Genomic DNA, 19,738 nt, shown 5'->3' on the forward strand with positions numbered 1-19,738 from the left:
GCACTCCTGCTCCCCGGATGTCCAGGTAGGTGCCTTTTTATTTTTCAGAGTCTGCAGCGTAGGCCCTTCCCTTTAATTGAGGGAAGAGCCCCTCGGACACAGCTATGCTGCGTGACCCAGTGCGTAGCGCTGCTGAGGCATCCGCCCTGTTGCCACTCCAGGGAGGCCCACTTCCTTCCGGGGGCGGGACTTCTGCGCCTGGTGCTTATTTTAGCGCGTCCCGGATGTTACCGCCACCAAACAGGGCAACAACTAATTTCACCCCCTAAGAGTTCAGAAAAGGGTGAGGTAGCATGAGTAGCACTGAGTATTGAATCAATGACACACAGCAGTATTGAAGGGGGTGAGGGGTGGTGGAAGGGGAAGAAGAAGGTTCAATTCCCCCCCCCATCCCTCAGCCCACCCCCCTGCCCCCGTACCAATTAGCTTATGGTCTGAGTTGCATTAGGCAGATACTTTCAAATGAAGAATGTGGTGTTTCCTTGTGCACCTGGGCAGGACCGGAACCAATGTCCGAGGGGGAGTGTTTGCTAGTGCTGTTGGGGAGGAGTTAAACTAATATGGCAGGGGGATGGGAACCAATGCAGGGAGACAGAGGGAAACAAAAAGGAGACAAAAGCAAAAGACAGAAAGGAGATGAGGAAAAGTGGAGGGCAGAGAAACCAAAGGCAAAGAGCAAAAAGGGCCACTGTACAGCAAAATTCTAAAAGGACAAAGGGTGTTAAAAAAACAAGCCTGAAGGCTTTGTGTCTTAATGCAAAGAGTATCCGTAATAAGGTGGATGAATTAACTGTGCAAATAGATGTTAACAAATATGATGTGATTGGGATTACAGAGACGTGGCTCCAGGATGATCAGGGCTGGGAACTCAACATCCAGGGGTATTCAACATTCAGGAAGGATAGAATAAAAGGAAAAGGAGGTGGGGTAGCATTGCTGGTTAAGGAGGAGATTAATGCAATAGTTAGGAAGGACATTAGCTTGGATGATGTGGAATCTATATGGGTAGAGCTGCAGAACACCAAAGGGCAAAAAACGTTAGTGGGAGTTGTGTACAGACCTCCAAACAGTAGTAGTGATGTTGGGGAGGGCATCAAACAGTAAATTAGGGGTGCATGCAATAAAGGTGCAGCAGTTATAATGGGTGACTTTAATATGCACAGAGATTGGGCTAACCAAACTGGAAGCAATACGGTGGAGGAGGATTTCCTGGAGTGCATAAGGGATGGTTTTCTAGACCAATATGTCGAGGAACCAACTAGCGGGGGAGGCCATCTTAGACTGGGTGTTGTGTAATGAGAGAGGATTAATTAGCAATCTCGTTGTGCGAGGCCCCTTGGAGAAGAGTGACCATAATATGGTGGAATTCTGCATTAGGATGAAGAATGAAACAGTTAATTCAGAGACCATGGTCCAGAACTTAAAGAAGGCTAACTTTGAAGGTATGAGGCGTGAATTGGCTAGGATATATTAGCGAATGATACTTAAGGGGTTGACTGTGGATGGGCAATGGCAGACATTTAGAGACCGCATGGATGAACTACAACAATTGTACATTCCTGTCTGGCATAAAAATAAAAAAGGGAAGGTGGCTCAACCGTGGCTATCAAGGGAAATCAGGGATAGTATTAAAGCCAAGGAAGTGGCATACAAATTGGCCAGAAATAGCAGCGAACCCAGGAACTGGGAGAAATTTAGAACTCAGCAGAGGAGGACAAAGGGTTTGATTAGGGCAGGGAAAATGGAGCACGAGAAGAAGCTTGCAGGGAACATTAAGACGGATTGCAAAAGTTTCTATAGATATGTAAAGAGAAAAAGGTTAGTAAAGACAAACGTAGGTCCCCTGCAGTCAGAATCAGGGGAAGTCATAACGGGGAACAAAGAAATGGCGGACCAATTGAACAAGTACTTTGGTTTGGTATTCACTAAGGAGGACACAAACAACATTCCAGATATAAAAGGGGTCAGAGGGTCAAGTAAGGAGGAGGAACTGAGGGAAATCCTTATTAGTCGGGAAATTGTGTTGGGGAAATTGATGGGATTGAAGGCCGATAAATCTCCAGGGCCTGATGGACTGCATCCCAGAGTAATTAAGGAGGTAGCCTTGGAAATAGCGGATGCATTGACAGTCATTTTCCAACATTCCATTGACTCTGGATCAGTTCCTATCGAGTGGAGGGTAGCCAATGTAACCCCACTTTTTAAAAAAGGAGGGAGAGAGAAAACAGGGAATTATAGACCAGTCAGCCTGACATCGGTAGTGGGTAAAATGATGGAATCAATTATTAAGGATGTCATAGCAGTGCATTTGGAAAGAGGTGACATGATAGGTCCAAGTCAGCATGGATTTGTGAAAGGGAAATCATGCTTGACAAATCTTCTGGAATTTTTTGAGGATGTTTCCAGTAGAGTGGACAAGGGAGAATCAGTTGATGTGGTATATTTGGACTTTCAGAAGGCTTTCGACAAGGTCCCACACAAGAGATTAATGTGCAAAGTTAAAGCACATGGAATTGGGGGTAGTGTGCTGACATGGATTGAGAACTGGTTGTCAGACAGGAAGCAAAGAGTAGGAGTAAATGGGGACTTTTCAGAATGGCAGGCAGTGACTAGTGGGGTACCGCAAGGTTCTGTGCTGGGGCCCCAGCTGTTTACACTGTACATTAATGATTTAGACGAGGGGATTAAATGTAGTATCTCCAAATTTGCGGATGACACTAAGTTGGGTGGCAGTGTGAGCTGCGAGGAGGATGCTTTGAGGCTGCAGAGCGACTTGGATAGGTTAGGTGAGTGGGCAAATGCATGGCAGATGAAGTATAATGTGGATAAATGTGAGGTTATCCACTTTGGTGGTAAAAACAGAGAGACAGACTATTATCTGAATGGTGACAGATTAGGAAAAGGGGAGGTGCAACGAGACCTGGGTGTCATGGTACATCAGTCATTGAAAGTTGACATGCAGGTATAGTAGGCGGTTAAGAAAGCAAATGGCATGTTGGCCTTCATAGCGAGGGGATTTGAGTACAGGGGCAGGGAGGTGTTGCTACAGTTGTACAGGGCCTTGGTGAGGCCACACCTGGAGTATTGTGTACAGTTTTGGTCTCCTAACCTGAGGAAGGACATTCTTGCTATTGAGGGAGTGCAGCGAAGGTTCACCAGACTGATTCCCGGGATGGCGGGACTGACCTATCAAGAAAGACTGGATCAACTGGGCTTGTATTCACTGGAGTTCAGAAGAATGAGAGGGGACCTCATAGAAACGTTTAAAATTCTGACAGGGTTAGAAAGGTTAGATGCAGGAAGAATGTTCCCAATGTTGGGGAAGTCCAGAACCAGGGGTCACAGTCTAAGGATAAGGGGTAAGCCATTTAGGACCGAGATGAGGAGAAACTTCTTCACGCAGCGAGTGGTGAACCTGTGGAATTCTCTACCATAGAAAGTTGTTGAGGCCAATTCACTAAATATATTCAAAAAGGAGTTAGATGAAGTCCTTACTACTAGGGGGATCAAGGGGTATGGCAACAAAGCAGGAATGGGGTACTGAAGTTGCATGTTCAGCCATGAACTCATTGAATGGTGGTGCAGGCTAGAAGGGCCGAATGGCCTACTCCTGCATCTATTTTCTATGTTTCTATGTTTCTATGTTTCTATGTTTGTGGGGTGGGGAAACAAATTAGACAAGAGCATCATTGCTAAATTACTGTTGTATGCTACCTGCTTACCAGCTGCCCAAAGTTACTATTGACAACAATCTGGAAGACTGCACCCAGTCTCTCAATGAAAGTGGCAGGTGAGGTCTTGGAACTTCAAGGAAAACAAATGAAGTGTGCACTTGGAGAGTAGAAACCCTTCGCTCCAAACACAAATTAAGCGAGAGACAAAAATGTCAATAACAAACATTTAGAGCTAAGACATTTACCATGATGTTCATAAGTATCATGTAGTCATGCATTATGTATGTGTACCAAAAATCTGAGGCTCTGTAGCTATATTTTTAAGTCAACCTCTAATTTTAGTTTGTGATTAGCGAGGGTATGATCTATTAAGATGTTGGTATTTAACATTGCACAGTGTTAATTCAGAGCTTTTCTTACCCTGTGCATAAATGGCTTTTGTATTTACCACAAAACACTGTACAGGTTATTTGAGAGACATAATAAGGCACTGTATAAGTGAAGGTTCGTTCCTTCTAACTATTATGTTAATTTGAAAGAATGCTCTGGACACCAGCCTGTAAAAACATAATTCAGGCTCTAACTTCAATGCAATGCTTTTGATATTTTTATTTTTGGTACCATTAGCCAAGTGTTTTTTTTGGACTGCCATTTCCTTTGTCAATCCCTCATTTTCTGATTGTTCTAATGTTCCATTTATTGAAGTGGTAATGCTATGATGCTCAAAAATGAGCGTTCTCTTCTTTTGTACTGCAACTCGTTTAACCATTGCAATAACATCTGTCACTATCCAAAAGATTCCCTTCACTGTATCTATATTGTTCAGTAAGTAGAGTTTGACAGTACAACTGCTGCTGCCTTATATTAATTGTCTTGAAACAAATTTTATCTGTGGGCTCACAATCACATCAAAATAATTATATCATGTGAATATAAAGACTTGTAGAAAAGCCCTTTTCATTATTCAGTCGAGAGAGTTATGTTTTCAACAATATATTTTGATATCTGACAATCTTTCCACAATAGAAAAGGCAAATCAATAATTCAGGAGTTTACCTTTACTGCCCAGGATCTAGTCCCACAATAATGTGAGTTGTGATCAAAGTAATGAAAGCGCTCGTATGAACAGGATATTGTAATCTCCCATGTGTCACCATGCATACTCCAATGTTCCAAAAGGCAGTCTGATGAACACGTCAATGAGATGAGATCAATTATAAATGAACTGGCTAATTTATTTTACAAGAAATAAGTAAATGAACAGAGTAACATCTTAAAGTAACTCTCACCCTATTTCAATTTATTTTCGTTACAATTCACATACGTAGAAAATAACAACGTACACTACAATGTCCATGTTCGCCGGCTTAATGAATGCTTCTGACCAGTTGACTCTGAAACTGGTCAGCCCTGAACTTAAGGAGAAAGCTTTCTCGATTGAGGTCTGGCTTCCTTGTCAGTTCATGCAGACGTTGTTTGTTCCTTTCGTCCTTAACTAGACAGGAAGCCAAGGAATTTACTTCTGACCCTCTCCTCGTGTATCCAGGGATATGCCTGTTGAACTGCCAATCAAATCTGACAACCGCTCTTTTAGGCTTAGGCTCCTGGCAACTGTCACCGCTGAGCCCAAATGAATAGGATCATTCATAAATCTAACATATGAATGCTTATTGGACTGTTTTTAGTGACCTTCCATTGTCTAGGGTTATTAGGATAGACGCTACACCTGAATTCTAATCAGCATCCCCAGCACATGCCTGTTATGTGCATTTTATTCCGTGAAATAAATTGAACTTAATAATAATATTTTTATATAAATTCTTCCATGCCCAAATAGTCATAAATCCCAAAATGTGGCACTTACATTTTTTACATTTCTTAATTCAAATTCAATTATTTTCTGTGCAAAAATATACTTTGAACTACCAGAAGTGGTTTCAAATTACATCCTTTGGGGGAAGGTCGCCTGTCTATTTTCATAGCTTTTTTTATTGAATATATTTTTCAAACAGTGGGGTAGATTTGAACTTTTGGGTGGCTGACCTGTGGAGCGCTCTAGCCATCCGGCAGTGCCGGGACTGAAGAGGCCGGAGTCATTTTGGCACTTGGTCCCATTTAAATAGAGCAGTGAGCTGAAAACAAATGAGAATGGAACCAGTAAGAAGCCTGGTTAAGTCCTTTCCCCAGCCAAATAATTTACCCAGTCCTGTGCTGCAGTATACTCGGCATCAACTGAGTTTTAGAATAGTTTGCTAACAACTTTAAATGAATCCACTCGCCTGCTTGCCTAAAGGAAATATTACCTGGTAATGTCTCTTGCAAGAAAACAGAAGAATTGATGCTGCAAAAAAGCAGGAACTCAAATTCCTATCCCTAAAATAAACCTAGGAAATAATCTGGAACAATCCCTGGTTAACCGAGGCTGCAGTGAGCTTTTCATCCTTCTGATGATTTTAGTCTTGAATTTATTCAGATCAGTAGCACACAAAACATGCATGTTTCCCCATCCAGCATTGAAAAATGTCACAGTAAATCAATGAAGTACAGAAACAATCTCACTGTTGTAGCTTATCTTTGGTACGAAAGCTGTGAGTGATTTATATGGCAATTGCAAAGGCTTCAGGTTGGTGTTTGCTCCTAATTACACATAGACAGGCTAGCTTTTGTGTTGGCAATACATCAGACTGTCAGTAAACACATTTTCATAATGAGTCTTGTGCTAACAAATGATTGTGTGTTAAAGTGCATGAGGATTGTATTCCAACATCTAAATAAAAGCTGTTTGTGTGTTTATACCCAGTGTGGATACACCAATATGAAAATACAACTTTACTCCTATTGTTACCATGTAAGTCTAAACCATATACCAAACTTATGGACCTCGAACTTTAGTTGCGCAGCATCCGTTTTTCAGGTGTTAACTGGCCTCCCAATATGGCAGGCAGGAAGCATGCGTACATTTCCAGCTGCAAGAGCGCCGTCCCCCATATTGGAGAAGGTAGTAACTGGTTTATCATTTCAGGCAGCTGCTTGACTTCTGGGCGTGTCCTGATGTGTTTAATCACTTGGAAGTTCCCTCGGTGTACACAGAGGAAGATTTTTCTGGTCTTGCATTATTGTTGGTTCCCTCAGAAATATTTTACTTGCAGACATGGGTGGTCTCATGGGGTTGCCTTCGGGGTTGGAGAATGAGGGTGATTAGAAAGGAAACACCACAGAGCTGGAGCAACTGCCAGAAGAAGGAAGAGGAGGTGGAAGGCACTGCACTGGAGGCCATATCCACAGCAGGTATTCATGGAGCACGTTTCATACCTTAGCTTTATTAAAGAGCAATGTCTTAGGTGCCTTCGCTTCAACAAGGAGGCTGTCACCGAGCTACGTCACTTGCTGCAGCCACAACTCGAGCCTTGCACCAGACCATGGATAACACTGCCTGTGACTATCAAGGTCACCATAGCCCTCAACCTTTATGCCACGGGCACCTTTTAGGCTGTAACAGGTAACATCAACAATATCTCACAGTTCGCAGTGCACTCATTTATCAGGGAGGTCACCGAGGCTCTCTACACCACAAAGAATACCAACACTTCCTTCCCTATGGATACAGCAAAGCAGGATGAGACAGCATTAGGTTTTGTCCACAAGGCAGGCTTCCCCAGGGAGCATGTTGCAACAGAATGCGCACACAATGACTTGCATGCTCCCTAGCACCATCTTGGCATCTTTATTAATCAAAAGGGATTCCTCTCCCTCGATGTCCAGCATTTTGTGGTCACAGGCAGGTGATCATGCAGATCTGTGCCTGTTATCCTGGCAGCTTTCATCCTGCCCCAGCCCTCGGTGCTGCTTTTATTCCAACCAGGCTACCAAGTTATAGGCTAGCTATTGGGTGACAAAAGTTATCCCTTCTGAACCACAGCTATCCATAGCTACCTGGACTACACATCCTCCCACCCCGCATCCTGTAAGGACTCCATTCCATTCTCCCAGTTTCTCCATCTCCGTCGCAACTGCTCTGACGATGCCAACTTTCACACTAGTGCCTCTGACATATCTTCCTTTTTCCTCAACAGACGATTCCCTTCCGCCTTGGTTAACATGGCCCTCGACCGTGTCGGTTCTATTTCCCGCATCTCTGCTCTCACCCCTTCCCCTCCCCGTTAGAACTGTGACAGGGTTCCCCTTTCACATCACCAGCCTCCACGTTCAACGGATCATCCTCTGCCATTTCCGCCACCTCCAGCATGATCCTACCACCAATCACATCTTCCCCTCTCCTCCCCTCTCAGTATTCCAAAGGGACCACTCCCTCCGCGACACCCTGGTCAATTCCGCAGTCACCCCCAGCACCCCCTCCCCTTCCCACAGCACCTTTCCGTGCAAGCGCAGGAGATGCAACAGCTGTCCTTTTACCTCCTCCCTTCCCACTATCCAGGGCCCCAAATACTCCTTCCTGGTGAAACAGCGATTTACTTGTACTTCTTTCTATTTAGTACACTGCTCACAATGTGGTCTCCTCTACATTGGGGAGACCAAGCGTAGATTGGTGACCACTTTGCGGAGCACCTCAATTCAGTCCGCAAGTGTGACTCTGAGCTTCCGGTCGCCTGTCACTTTAATTCTCCACTCCATTCCCACTCTGACCTCTCTGTCCTTGGTCTCCAACACTGTTCCAACGAAGCTCAATGTAAGCTCGAGGAACAGCACCTCATCTTTCGTTTAGTCACTTTACAGCCTTCTGGACTCAACATCGAGTTCAAAAATTTCAGAGCGTAACTGCTGCCTTTGGCTCCCTTCCCCCACACCCACCCCCCACCCTCCCCAGAGCCTGTTCTTTTCTCCTTGTCTCTAATGGCAGTTGGTCATTATCCCACCATTCACACCCCATCTTGACTAATGTTTTCCTAACTCCTGGTATTACCATTTGAATTTGGTCCATCATCCTTTTTGTCTCTCTAATCTTTCCTGTCTTCCAACCTATCACAGACCTTCCCTTTTGTTCTTTCTTCCCCTCCCCCTTTCAGTGCTTGTTAAGAATCTGTTCTTTCCGAACACTCTCCAGTTCTGACAGAGGGTCATCGACCCGAAACGTTAACTCTGCTTCCTCTCCACAGATGCTGCCTGACCTGCTGAGATTTTCAGCATTTTCTGTGTTTATTCCAGATTCCAGCATCTGCTGTATTTTGCTTTTCTATCCCTTCTGAACATGGTTTGTGACTCCTGTCAGCAACCGGCGCACAACTGCAGAGCTGGTCTACAGTGAGAACCATGCTGCCACAAGGAACATCATCAAGCAAACACAAATTTGTAGTACTATGAATGTAAGAACGGAAATGAACTATTGATTTCCATGCACTTCTCAGTGAGATTACACAGCGGATAATAGGACTTTTACATTATAAATACCTTTTTAGATCAAATAATTTTTCTATTGACCTTTTGGAGTACCTGAGTCCTCTTCCTTCCTAACACTTCAGTACTCTGTGTTTACATGCTGTTGTTACATATTCTAATTATTCGGGTGGGTTTTAAACTGTGTTATGTTGTACTCGGCATTCAGTTAATGCATTGACATTTAACTTGTGTCTACAAATCACACAACACTGAACCAGTCGCGACACAAGTTCAAGCAAAATAAAGTCAATGTGCACTGTACATCAATCCAATCATGATAAACGCAGTTAACTCAAGAAATGTTATGCTTGGATGATGTTAGATTACTATAAACGGCAGATAAAAATGAGCCAATTTGTAAATCTTTGTACCACACAGACTGTTGAATATTTAATTCAGCAATTTAATCTAAGTTTAAAAACAGAAAGAAAAATTTTAAGAGCTAAAAATATACTTTCAGCACAAAAGTGATCATAACTCTGAAAGCTGATGCCAACTCTCAGTAAACTGATTATATTTTGTGTGTTGAGGAATGAAAGAGCTTAGTTGGATTTATGGAATTAAGAAAACTTTATTGATTTTACAAACATGACACTATTACATCATTCACATGAAGCCATCATAGCATCTGCCCTCTCTCGTCTTCTGATTACATTGTGCTGCGGTCTGGTTCCACAGATGCCAGCAACCCTGCTTTAGCATAATCAGCATCTTTGACCTTGAAGGCTTTGACCCAGCCTGGCCTTGCCTTCATCCAGTAATCATTTTCAATTTTGAAAAATAAATCATTTAATTGCCACAAACAATTTAGTACAAAAACTCCAAGGCCTCGCAATTGGATCGCACCCGTTTTACAGGTGGCATGTGCGCGCTCATTCCGTGCCATCCACCATATTGGTTAGGGGTGCTCAGTAGGTGTCCTGGGCATGCTCCTGAAACTGGCATTACACTCGTTGCAAATGCAAACTGGGGCCCAAGGCCTGTTTCAGGCCCCTGTGTCAAATTGGACTGCGAAAGACCACAACATGTGCCATGCGTACCCTGATTGGGAAACTCTTGCCCACAGCCCATTATTCCCATTCACAACATCACTGTAGTGGAACTAAATGATGCCATATTAGATGAAGTTGTATACAAATTTTAACTTGCAGGTTACCTCTAATGAACCACTTGAATGCCAGCAAAGGATGTCTGAGCGACACCAATAAATGTGCAAATGATTTCCATTATAAATGTTAAGAATTATGTGACAATTCAGTAGAAGATGCTTCCCCTTTAAGTGAGACTGACATTTCACATCTCTGCTGAATATACAAATGGCAGCATTTTGCTATTCGGTATCATAACTCACTGCAGCTTGGCAGACATAGAAACCCGAGCATTTGGCTTCCCTTGAGACTTGGTGCAGGCGCATAAAATAAAAGGTTTCAACATGTTAAAAATGGTTATAGGCTTTGGTGAGTCAAATGCTGGTAAATTATGGGTCACTTGGCCTACACTGTTGCCATATAACATCTTTCATTTTGACAGAGAATTTGAAATATTTGTGAGATTCCTGCAATCCATCCATTCCCTCACTGAGATCTCGGGGGATTATCAAAACCCTGAGACTCACTGACACATGCAGTGATGGCTACCACAGTGATGCACACAACTGCAGTCTTATTGAATCATTTTTTCTGAAAATATATCCGTAAAACACTGGTATGAAAACATTCAATTTTTCCTGAGATAGATGTGGACCCTAATTAAAATCAGTCCTCAACTGCCTGCTCATTTTACACTGTCTTGCCCGGGGTGTTAAAGAATCATATATTTTTTCTACAGCTTCAGCGAAGGAGTGTGAATTATGAGAACATTCAGTCTAGTGACGAAACGTAAGTACTTAATTTCCTCAGGAAATCACACACAGCACACTGAGCAATCTACATGAACACCTAATTAATTCTACCTCAAGAATGTTAAGAACAATGTGGCTTAATAAAACACTTAATTTGTTTCATGCTTCAAATATTTTTATGCGGAGAAAGGGAAAAAAAACTGAAAATATACTAATCTTATATCATGCATAAGCAGCTGGCAATGATTAGAAAGCATAACAGGCTGACCAGGTCACAATGTGCTTTTTCTGGGAAGAGGTTGGGGAATATATGTCTCTTGTTCATGTATCAATGCTGTCCTCATTGTTTGGGAAGGTAAGATCGGTTAGCCTGCAGACATCTAGGCAGATGTGGGTTGAAACAGCAATGTCGGGAAAAAGACCTGTGAGTAATTTTCACTACCTCCCCTGATGGTCCGATCAAAATGGCCAAAACTTGGTTTGAAGGCTAAACTTCAATGTGAATGCCAGTCAAAACATTCAGGGCTATGGGGAAAGAGCAAGGGATTGGGACTCATTGGCTAGCTCTTTCAAAGTTCTGGCACAGGCACGATGGGCTGGATGGTCTCCTTCCATGCTGTATGATTCTATGAGAACTGAAATTCAAACTAATCTCTTCTAGTTCTAAATCATTCAACTTAGTTCTTCCCCCAAGCTATCTGGTCAACTCTGTACACAGCCAATTTTTCTCTTATTTTGTAATATTTATTTTAAAAGTGAAGCTCACTATCATGATCGCCTTTAAAACAAATTACTTTACAAACAATTATGATTAAGATAAATCTCTTTTTATTTTGTTCCATCCATTTTTGTTCATTAAAAATTCATTTACATATGGAATGCTAATTATTTTATAATGGATGCTGGCTTGAAGGAGTTAGTGAAACTAACTGTCAGGGCACTGAGTTATCATTAGTGGACATGTAATCATAAACATGGGAATGCATCAGTACTAACTGTGGTTGTTAATTCACATCTATTCCAAGTCTAGCCATGTAACTTTTCCAAACCTATACTTCCAAATGAAATCATCAGCACTATCTAGCTGTTGCTATGAAAGTGCACTGTCACCATGAAGAAATGTTTGATAAACTTTTATTTATTTGGACAGGGAAACAAGCCAGAACTGCAACATTATAGTGTTGATGATTCCATGCATAAGTGATGTGATCATGCTGGGTGTTTTTGAACAAATGATGTGGCAAATACTTTTTCATGAAAACACTGCACGTTAAAACATTTTTGTAACTGATTTTTTTTTTAAGACACATTGGTGGTGAGACTCATTTGCTACAGATCGTGAAATATGGGTCGAGTTCTACAGTGCCCCCTCACAGCAAGTAACTGATTCCAGTTGGACAATGAGACAGAAGAGACAATTGGCACTTTCCCACAGAAAGGAAAATTTAGAGGGAGTGAGAACTACTCTCATGCCAGATAAGGAGTGGCCTTGGTTCGGATGTGAGAGTATGTCACCTTCCTGCTCTTTCAGCCAAGGAAATTATGCATAGGATAGAGGAGCTATAAAAGAAACAAGTTCTCAATCGAGCAAAGAGATCAAAACAATATTCACTTGTAGAATGTTATAATAGATGGAAAAACCAAAGGGAACATATGAATAGTGATTCTGACTAATAGCAAAGCGATTCATTCCCAGCAGTGAAAGGGCTTATGAATCAAGAACATCGATTGCAGGGATCTTACACATGAGTGAAGAAATGTCTGGAACACTTCATCACTAGTGAATCATGTAGTTTAATCTCTACTTGCCCAAGCCTTGTAGGATTGTGTCACCTCTTTAATCGGGTTTTGGAACATCACACACTGCTGTGGATGACAAAGACCTTTTTCACGTATGATTTTCACATCCTACAGACAGTAAAGTGACCAGTCATACCTACAGAGACACTGTCTGCTGGTTTTAGTAATTACATTTTTGGATCTTTCTCTAGCCTCATAAATAAAGCCATGGATATTCAGGATACTCTGTGTGCAGGAGTTTATCAATTGCATACATTTAATTCTGACGCAATTATTAATCATTAAACTGTCATGACAGTGTAATGGTGCTCGAGCATGCTGTGCCAAAGAGTGATGGGCTGTGAGTTGAAGCCTGAAAATTCTCCACATGGTAAAATCAGAGAGAGGTGCACAGCACTTCTCAGGAAGGAACGGAAAGAAGGAGAATGAGTCACGTCAGAACTGCTGTCTCGTGCCTCCAAGCTACAGAATAGCATTAGCAAAGGCCTGGGGGAAAGGTGTCTGCTCTGACGGGCCACAGAAAGACCTAAAAAAGTGAAGGCAAGAGTTTTCTTTTGTATCCCAAATGATCTGCAAAGCCAGAATTGTTGTGTCCTTACAGCAAATCAACACGAAGCACATACTGGAGACAAGGTCACTCTGTGACCTGTACCTTTATTCACAGGACCAAGAAGTGATGACCCTGCGTGGGACCTCCCTTTATATACCTGGATGACCAGGTGAGGAGTGTCTCCCACAAGTTCACCCTCTGTGGTCAAGGTGTGCATTTCTCAGGTGTATACAGTGTACAGTGTTATTACATGAGGTTACAGTTATGTGAAGGTTACCAACATGACATCACCTCCCCCCAACGTCTTTGGGTCAAAGATTGAGTCTTTCAGGCGGTCGACGCTCTCTCGTGGAGCGCTGCAGTTGGGGCTCTGGTTGTTGAGCCTTGGCATGCGTCTTTGTCACCTGTGGTGATTCCGGCTCATCCGGGCTGGCCGCAGGGACTGTGCATGCTGCTGACGGTTCTTGTTGCTCGTTCTCTGGCAGTGGTGTGGGCAGCATCTCATGATGTTCCTCAGGTTCCTCAGTGTCCATGCTGAACCTTTTTTTTAACTTGGTCCAAATGCTTGCGGCATTTCTGCCTATTGTTCAGCCTGATCCTATTCCCCTCTTTATCAATTACAGTACCCTCTAGCAACTTGGGCCCAAAAGCGTGATTGAGAACAAATACCGGGTCATCGATTTCTATCCCTCTCCCCTTTGAGTTACGGTCGTGACACTCATTTTGGGACTGGCGCTTGCCCTCAACAATGTCTGACAAGACTGGATGAATGAGGGACAGTCGAGTTTTAAGTGTGCGTTTCATGAGTAGTTCCGCTGGCGAAACTCTCGTGAGCGAGTGCGGTCGGGACCTATAGGCCAGCAGGAGGCGCGATAGACGGTATTGAAGGGAGGGTCCTTGGATCCGGAGCATGCCTTGCTTTATGATTTGGACCGTACGTTCTGCCTGGCCATTGGAAGCCGGCTTGAATGGCACTGTCCGGTCACGTTTGATGCCATTACCCGACATGAACTCCCGGAATTCATAGCTAGTGAAACACGGGCTGTTGTTGCTAACTAGGATGTGCGGCAAGCCGTGGGTTGCAAAGATCACACGCAGACGCTCCACTGTGGTGGATATCGTGCACGAATTCAATATGATGCACTCAATCCATTTCGAGTACACATCAACGACAATGAGGAACATTTTTCCCATGAACGGGCCCACATAGTCTACGTGAATACGTGACCATGGCTTGGTGGACTAGGGCCACGGGCTGAGTGGGGCCTCCCTGGGGGCATTTCCCAGCTGTGCATACGTCGTGCACCTGCGAACACAGTGTTCCACGTCTGCATCAATTCCCGGCCACCATACATGTGACTGGGCAATGGCCTTCATTAGCACGATGCCTGGGTGCTCGCTGTGGAGTTCCCTGATGAATGCTTCCCTTCCCTTCTGGGGCATGACTACCCAGCTGCCCCATAGTAGGCAGTCGGCTTGGATGAAGAGTTCATCCATCCGTGTGCGGAACGGTCTGACCTCTTCAGGGCATGCTCCGTGTGCGGGCGCCCAATCCCCAGTCAGGACACATTTCTTAATCAGAGATAGGAGGTGATCTCTGTTTATCCAGGTTTTGATCTGGTGGGCTGTGATGGGGGAGCCTGCACTGTCAAAGGCATCGACAGCCATGACCATCTCCGCGCTTTGCTCCGCTGCCCCCTCAGTGGTGGCCAGTGGAAGCCTGCTGAGCGCGTCAGTGCAATTTTCGGTGCCTGGCCGGTGCTGTATGATGTAGTCATACGCAGCCAGCGTGAGAGCCCATCGCTGTATGCGAGCTGACGCATTGGCGTTGACAGCTTTGCTGTCGGACAACAGGGATGTTAACGGCTTGCAGTCCGTTTCTAACTCGAACTTCTGCCAAAAAGGTACTGGTGCATCTTTTTCAACCCGTAGACACATGCGAGTGCCTCCTTTTCAACGATCCCATATCCCCTATCTGCTTGGAAAAATGACCTGGAGGCATAAGCCACAGGTTGGAGTTGGCCCTCATCATTACTCTGTTGCAACACGCACCCAACACCATATGTCAAAATCAATTTCTTACAGGGGTCGTACAGGATCAGTAACTTATTAGAGCAAAGCAGGTTCCGCACCCAATTGAAAGCCCGTTCCTGACAGTCCCCCCAAAACCAATCGCAACCCTTACACAGGAGCACGTGCAGTGGCTCCAACAATGTACTTAAGTCCAGCAGAAAGTTCCCGAAATAGTTCAATAGTCCCAGAGATGAACGCAACTCCAATGTGTTGCTGGGCCTGGGCGTGCGACGGATCGCCTCCGTTTTGGATTCGGTAGGCCGGATCCCGTCTGCAGCAACCCTCCTGCCCAAAAACTCGACCTCTGGGGCCAAAAACACACACTTGGACTTCTTTAGTCGCAGGCCTACCCAGTCCAGTCGGCGTAGCACCTCCTCCAGGTTGTGGAGGTGTTCCTCGGTGTCTCGACCCGTGATAAGGATGTCGTCCTGAAATACGATCGTTCCGGGAATGGATTTGAGCAAGCTTTCCATGTTCCTCTGAAAGATAGCAGCTGCTGAACGAATGCCAAACGGACACCTGTTATAGACAAACAGCCTCTTGTGCGTGGTGATGGTGGTCAGTAGCTTGGATTCTTCGGCCAGTTCCTGGGTCATGTAGGTCGAAGTGAGGTCCAACTTTGTGAACAGCTTGCCACCTACCAGCGTGGCAAAAATATCCTCCGCTCTTGGAAGCGGGTATTAGTCCTGAAGGGACACTCGGTTGATGGTGGCCTTGTAGTCGCCACAGATCCTGACCGAGCCATCCGTTTTTAGAACAGGGACGATGGGGCTTGCCCAGTCGCTGAATTCAACGGGCGAAATTATGCCCTCTCTTAGCAACCTGTCCAACTCACTCTCAATTTTCTCCTGCATCACATACAGCACAGCTCTGGTTTTGTGGTGCACTGGTGTGGCTTCTGGGGTGATGCATATCACCACTTTGAAAGTCACGACGCCAGGTTGAAATAATGACTCGAACTTTTGTAGAACCTGTGAGCATGAACTTCACTCCACAGATGAAATGGCGTGCACATCCTCCCATTTCCAGTTCATCTCAGCTAGCCAGCTCCTCCCCAAGAGCGTGGGACCATTTCCTGGGACAATCCAGAGTGGCAGCCAGTTCTGGGACCCATTATGTGTGACCACGAACATTGCACTGCCGAGCACTGGGATGATCTCTTTGGTGTACGTCCGTAATTGCATGTCAATGCTTTCAAGTTTGGGTCTGCTAGCTCTGAGTGGCCACAGTTTCTCGAATTGTTGGACACTCATAAGTGACTGGCTGGCTCCAGTGTCCAGCTCCATGCATACCAGGATGCTGTTTAACAGTACTCTCATCATTATAGGTGGCGTTCTTGTGTATGAGCTGTGGATGATTGCCACCTGAACCCGCTGAACTTCAGCGTCCATTGCTGTGTCCCAGGCATACCCCTGCCTTGCAGACCCCTATTGTGGTTCATCCACTTCGTAAACCAGCCGCGCTGTAGGCCTCCTGCACATCCTGGCTAAATGTCCACTCAAGTTACAATTTCTGCAGATGAATTGTTGGAATCGGCAGGTCTTCACAGCATGTTTGCCCCCGCATCTCCAGCATGAGCTGAGAGTGTTGTGAACAACAGAGCTGTTACCAGGCATTCCTCTCTGATTGTCTCTTTGATTACTCTTGAGCACTCTGTTAGTGGATGTCAATGGTCCCATCCCGGGACGTATTGTCCCTTGTGATGGTGTAAATGGCCGTTCAATCTGCCATTGTCTCTGTTGTGGACTCACCCTAGAGTCTGTTACTGCCTGGTTGGTGTCGAATTGCCCTTGCCTGCCTACAGGGATCTAAGTCGTGTTTACCATGTTAACTCCCTGCTCCATCGCCATGTTGGGAGCAGAGTTGCATGCGTATATGATCTTGGTTTCCTCCTCCCCCCGCCATGAAGGTCTGAGCCATCAACGTCGCTATTTCCAAGGTCAAGTCCTTGGTCTCAATTAGCTTCCTAAAAATCCCAGCATGACCAATGCCCTCAATGAAGAAATCTCGTAACATCTCCCCCCTGCACGCGTCTGTGAACTTACAGAGGCTGGCCAAGCGCTGAAGGTCCACAACGAAGTCTGGTATGCTCTGCCCTGCCCGACGTCGGTGTGTATAGAATCGGTGTCGGGCCATGTGTATACTGCTCGCCGGTTTGAGGTGCTCACCGATCAGTTTGTTGAGCTCATCGAAGGTCTTGTCCGCCGGCTTCTCGGATGCGAGCAGGTCTTAGGTCCACATCTGGTCAGTAGATGCGCCCTCCGCTTGTCAGCCGCTGCCGCTCCCAGCCAGTCCTTCATGATAAAACTCTGCTGGAGCCTCTCAATGAAATCGTCCTAGTCCTCACCAACACAGTACTGTTCCTCCGTGCTACCGGTGGCCATTCTCTTGAGTCATTGATTCCCATTTCTCGTCGTCAAATGTTGTGTCCTTACACACTACAGCAAATCAACACGAGGCACATACTGGAGACAAGGTCACTCTGTGACCTGTACCTTTATTCACAAAACCAAGAAGTGATGACCCTGTGTGGGACCTCCCTTTATATACCTGGATGACCAGGTGAGGAGTGTCTCCCACAAGTTCACCCTCTGTGGTCAAGGTGTGCAGTTCTCAGGTGTATACAGTGTACAGTGTTGTTACATGAGGTTACAGTTATGTGAAGGTTACAAACGTGACAAGAACAAATGATGAAGCTCATGTTTTATTACAGATATTTGGCTTTATATTCCTTTACTCCCAAGAAGGATGATGAACTGGAGCTCAGACAAGGAGACCTCGTTAATGTTATTAAAAAATGTGGTGACGGTTGGTACTTGGGTATGTTGCAGTGTATTAAATGCAGCCTCTTCTTCGGTGTACTATTAAAATAAACCCCACAAGTTCTATCTCATTACAGTATGAGTTACACAGTACAACACAAGTGCAGTCTGAATCACATGATGCAGCTGATGGTTCATGGAAGCCTTATCCAAGGGAACTCTTCATTCAACTATGCTATTCTGTAGGAAGGCTGTTTCCAGTGGGGTTTTGCAGGGCTCAGTCTTAGGTCTCTCGCTTTTTCTGGTATTTATCAATGATTTAGACTTGAATGTAGGGGATATGATTAAGAAATTTGCAGATTATACTAAAATTGGCCATGTGGTTGATAATGAAGGAGAAAGCTGTAGACTGCAGGAAGATATCAATGAACTGTTCAGGTGGACAGAACAGTGGCAAATGGAATTCAATCTGGAGAAGTGTGAGGTAATACATTTGGGAGGGCACTGAGAAGTGTAGAGGAATGAAGGGACCTTGGAGTGCATGTCCGCAGATCCCTCAAGGTAGCAGGCCAGGTAGATATGGTGGATAAGAAGGCATACAGAATACTTGCCTTTATTAGCCGAGGCATAGACTATAAGAGCAGCGAGGTTATGCTTGAACTGTATAAAACACTAGTGAGGCCACAGCTAGAGTACTGCATGTAGTTCTGGTCACCACATTACAGGAAAGATGTGACTGCACGAGAGAGGGTAGAGAGAAGATTTACAAGGATGTTGTCTGTACTGGAGAATTTTAGTTATGAGGAAAGATTGGATAGGCTGGGGTTGTTTTCTTTGAAACAGAGGAGGCTGAGGGAGACCTTATTGATGTGTATTAAATTATGAGGGGCCGAGATAGAGTGGATAGGAAGAACCTATTTCCCTTAGCAGAGGAGTCAACAACCAATGGGCATAGATTTAAAGTAATTGGTAGACGGTTTAGAGGGAATTTAAGGGGAAATATTTTCACCCAGAGGGTTTTAGGGAAACTCACTGGCTGAAAGGATGGTAGAGGCAGAAACACTCACTACATTTCAAAAGTGCTTGGATGTGCACTTGAAGTGCCGTAACCTACAGGGCTACGGACCAAGAGCTGGAAAGTGGGATTAGGTTGGATAGCTCTTTGTTGGCCGGCGCGAACATGATGGGCCGAAATGGCCTCCTTCTGTGCTGTAAATTTCTATCATTCTATATCTCTCATTATATTCCCATTGTTTTACATAAGAACATAAGAAATAGGAGCAGGAGTAAGCAATACGACCCCTCGAGTTTGCTCCGCCATTTAATACGATCATGGCTGATCCAATCATAGACTCAGGTCTACTTCCCTGCCCGCTCCCCATAACCCCTTATTCCCTTATCGGTTAAGAAACTGTCCTCTCTGTCTTAAATTTATTCAATGTCCCAGCTTCCACAGCTCTCTGAGGCAGCGAATTTCATAGATTTACAAACCTCTGAGAGAAGAAATGATTCCTCATCTCAGTTTTAAATGGGCGACCCCTTATTCTAAGATGATGCCCCCCTAGTTCTAGTCTCCCCTATCAGTGGAAACATCCTCTCTGCATCCACCTTGTCAAGCCCCCTCATAATCTTATACGTTCCAATA

At 44.6% G+C, this 19,738-nt stretch overlaps 1 protein-coding gene across 3 annotated transcripts in view; it reads left to right on the forward strand.

The window, feature by feature from the left end:
• The window catches only part of LOC139262889 (uncharacterized), a 163,896-nt gene that overhangs the window by 135,311 nt on the left and 8,847 nt on the right, over positions 1-19,738 (forward strand). For 2 of the 3 annotated variants that reach the window (XM_070878143.1, XM_070878144.1), the window contains exons 16-17: positions 10,896-10,945; positions 18,045-18,151. In XM_070878143.1, the coding sequence (XP_070734244.1) occupies positions 10,896-10,945; positions 18,045-18,151 (157 nt within the window). The remainder of the gene's footprint in view (positions 1-10,895; positions 10,946-18,044; positions 18,152-19,738) is intronic. The other variant, XM_070878145.1, reaches the window with a different exon arrangement.

This window comes from Pristiophorus japonicus, chromosome 4 (genome assembly GCF_044704955.1).
Source record: "Pristiophorus japonicus isolate sPriJap1 chromosome 4, sPriJap1.hap1, whole genome shotgun sequence".
Lineage (NCBI taxonomy): Eukaryota > Metazoa > Chordata > Chondrichthyes > Pristiophoridae > Pristiophorus > Pristiophorus japonicus.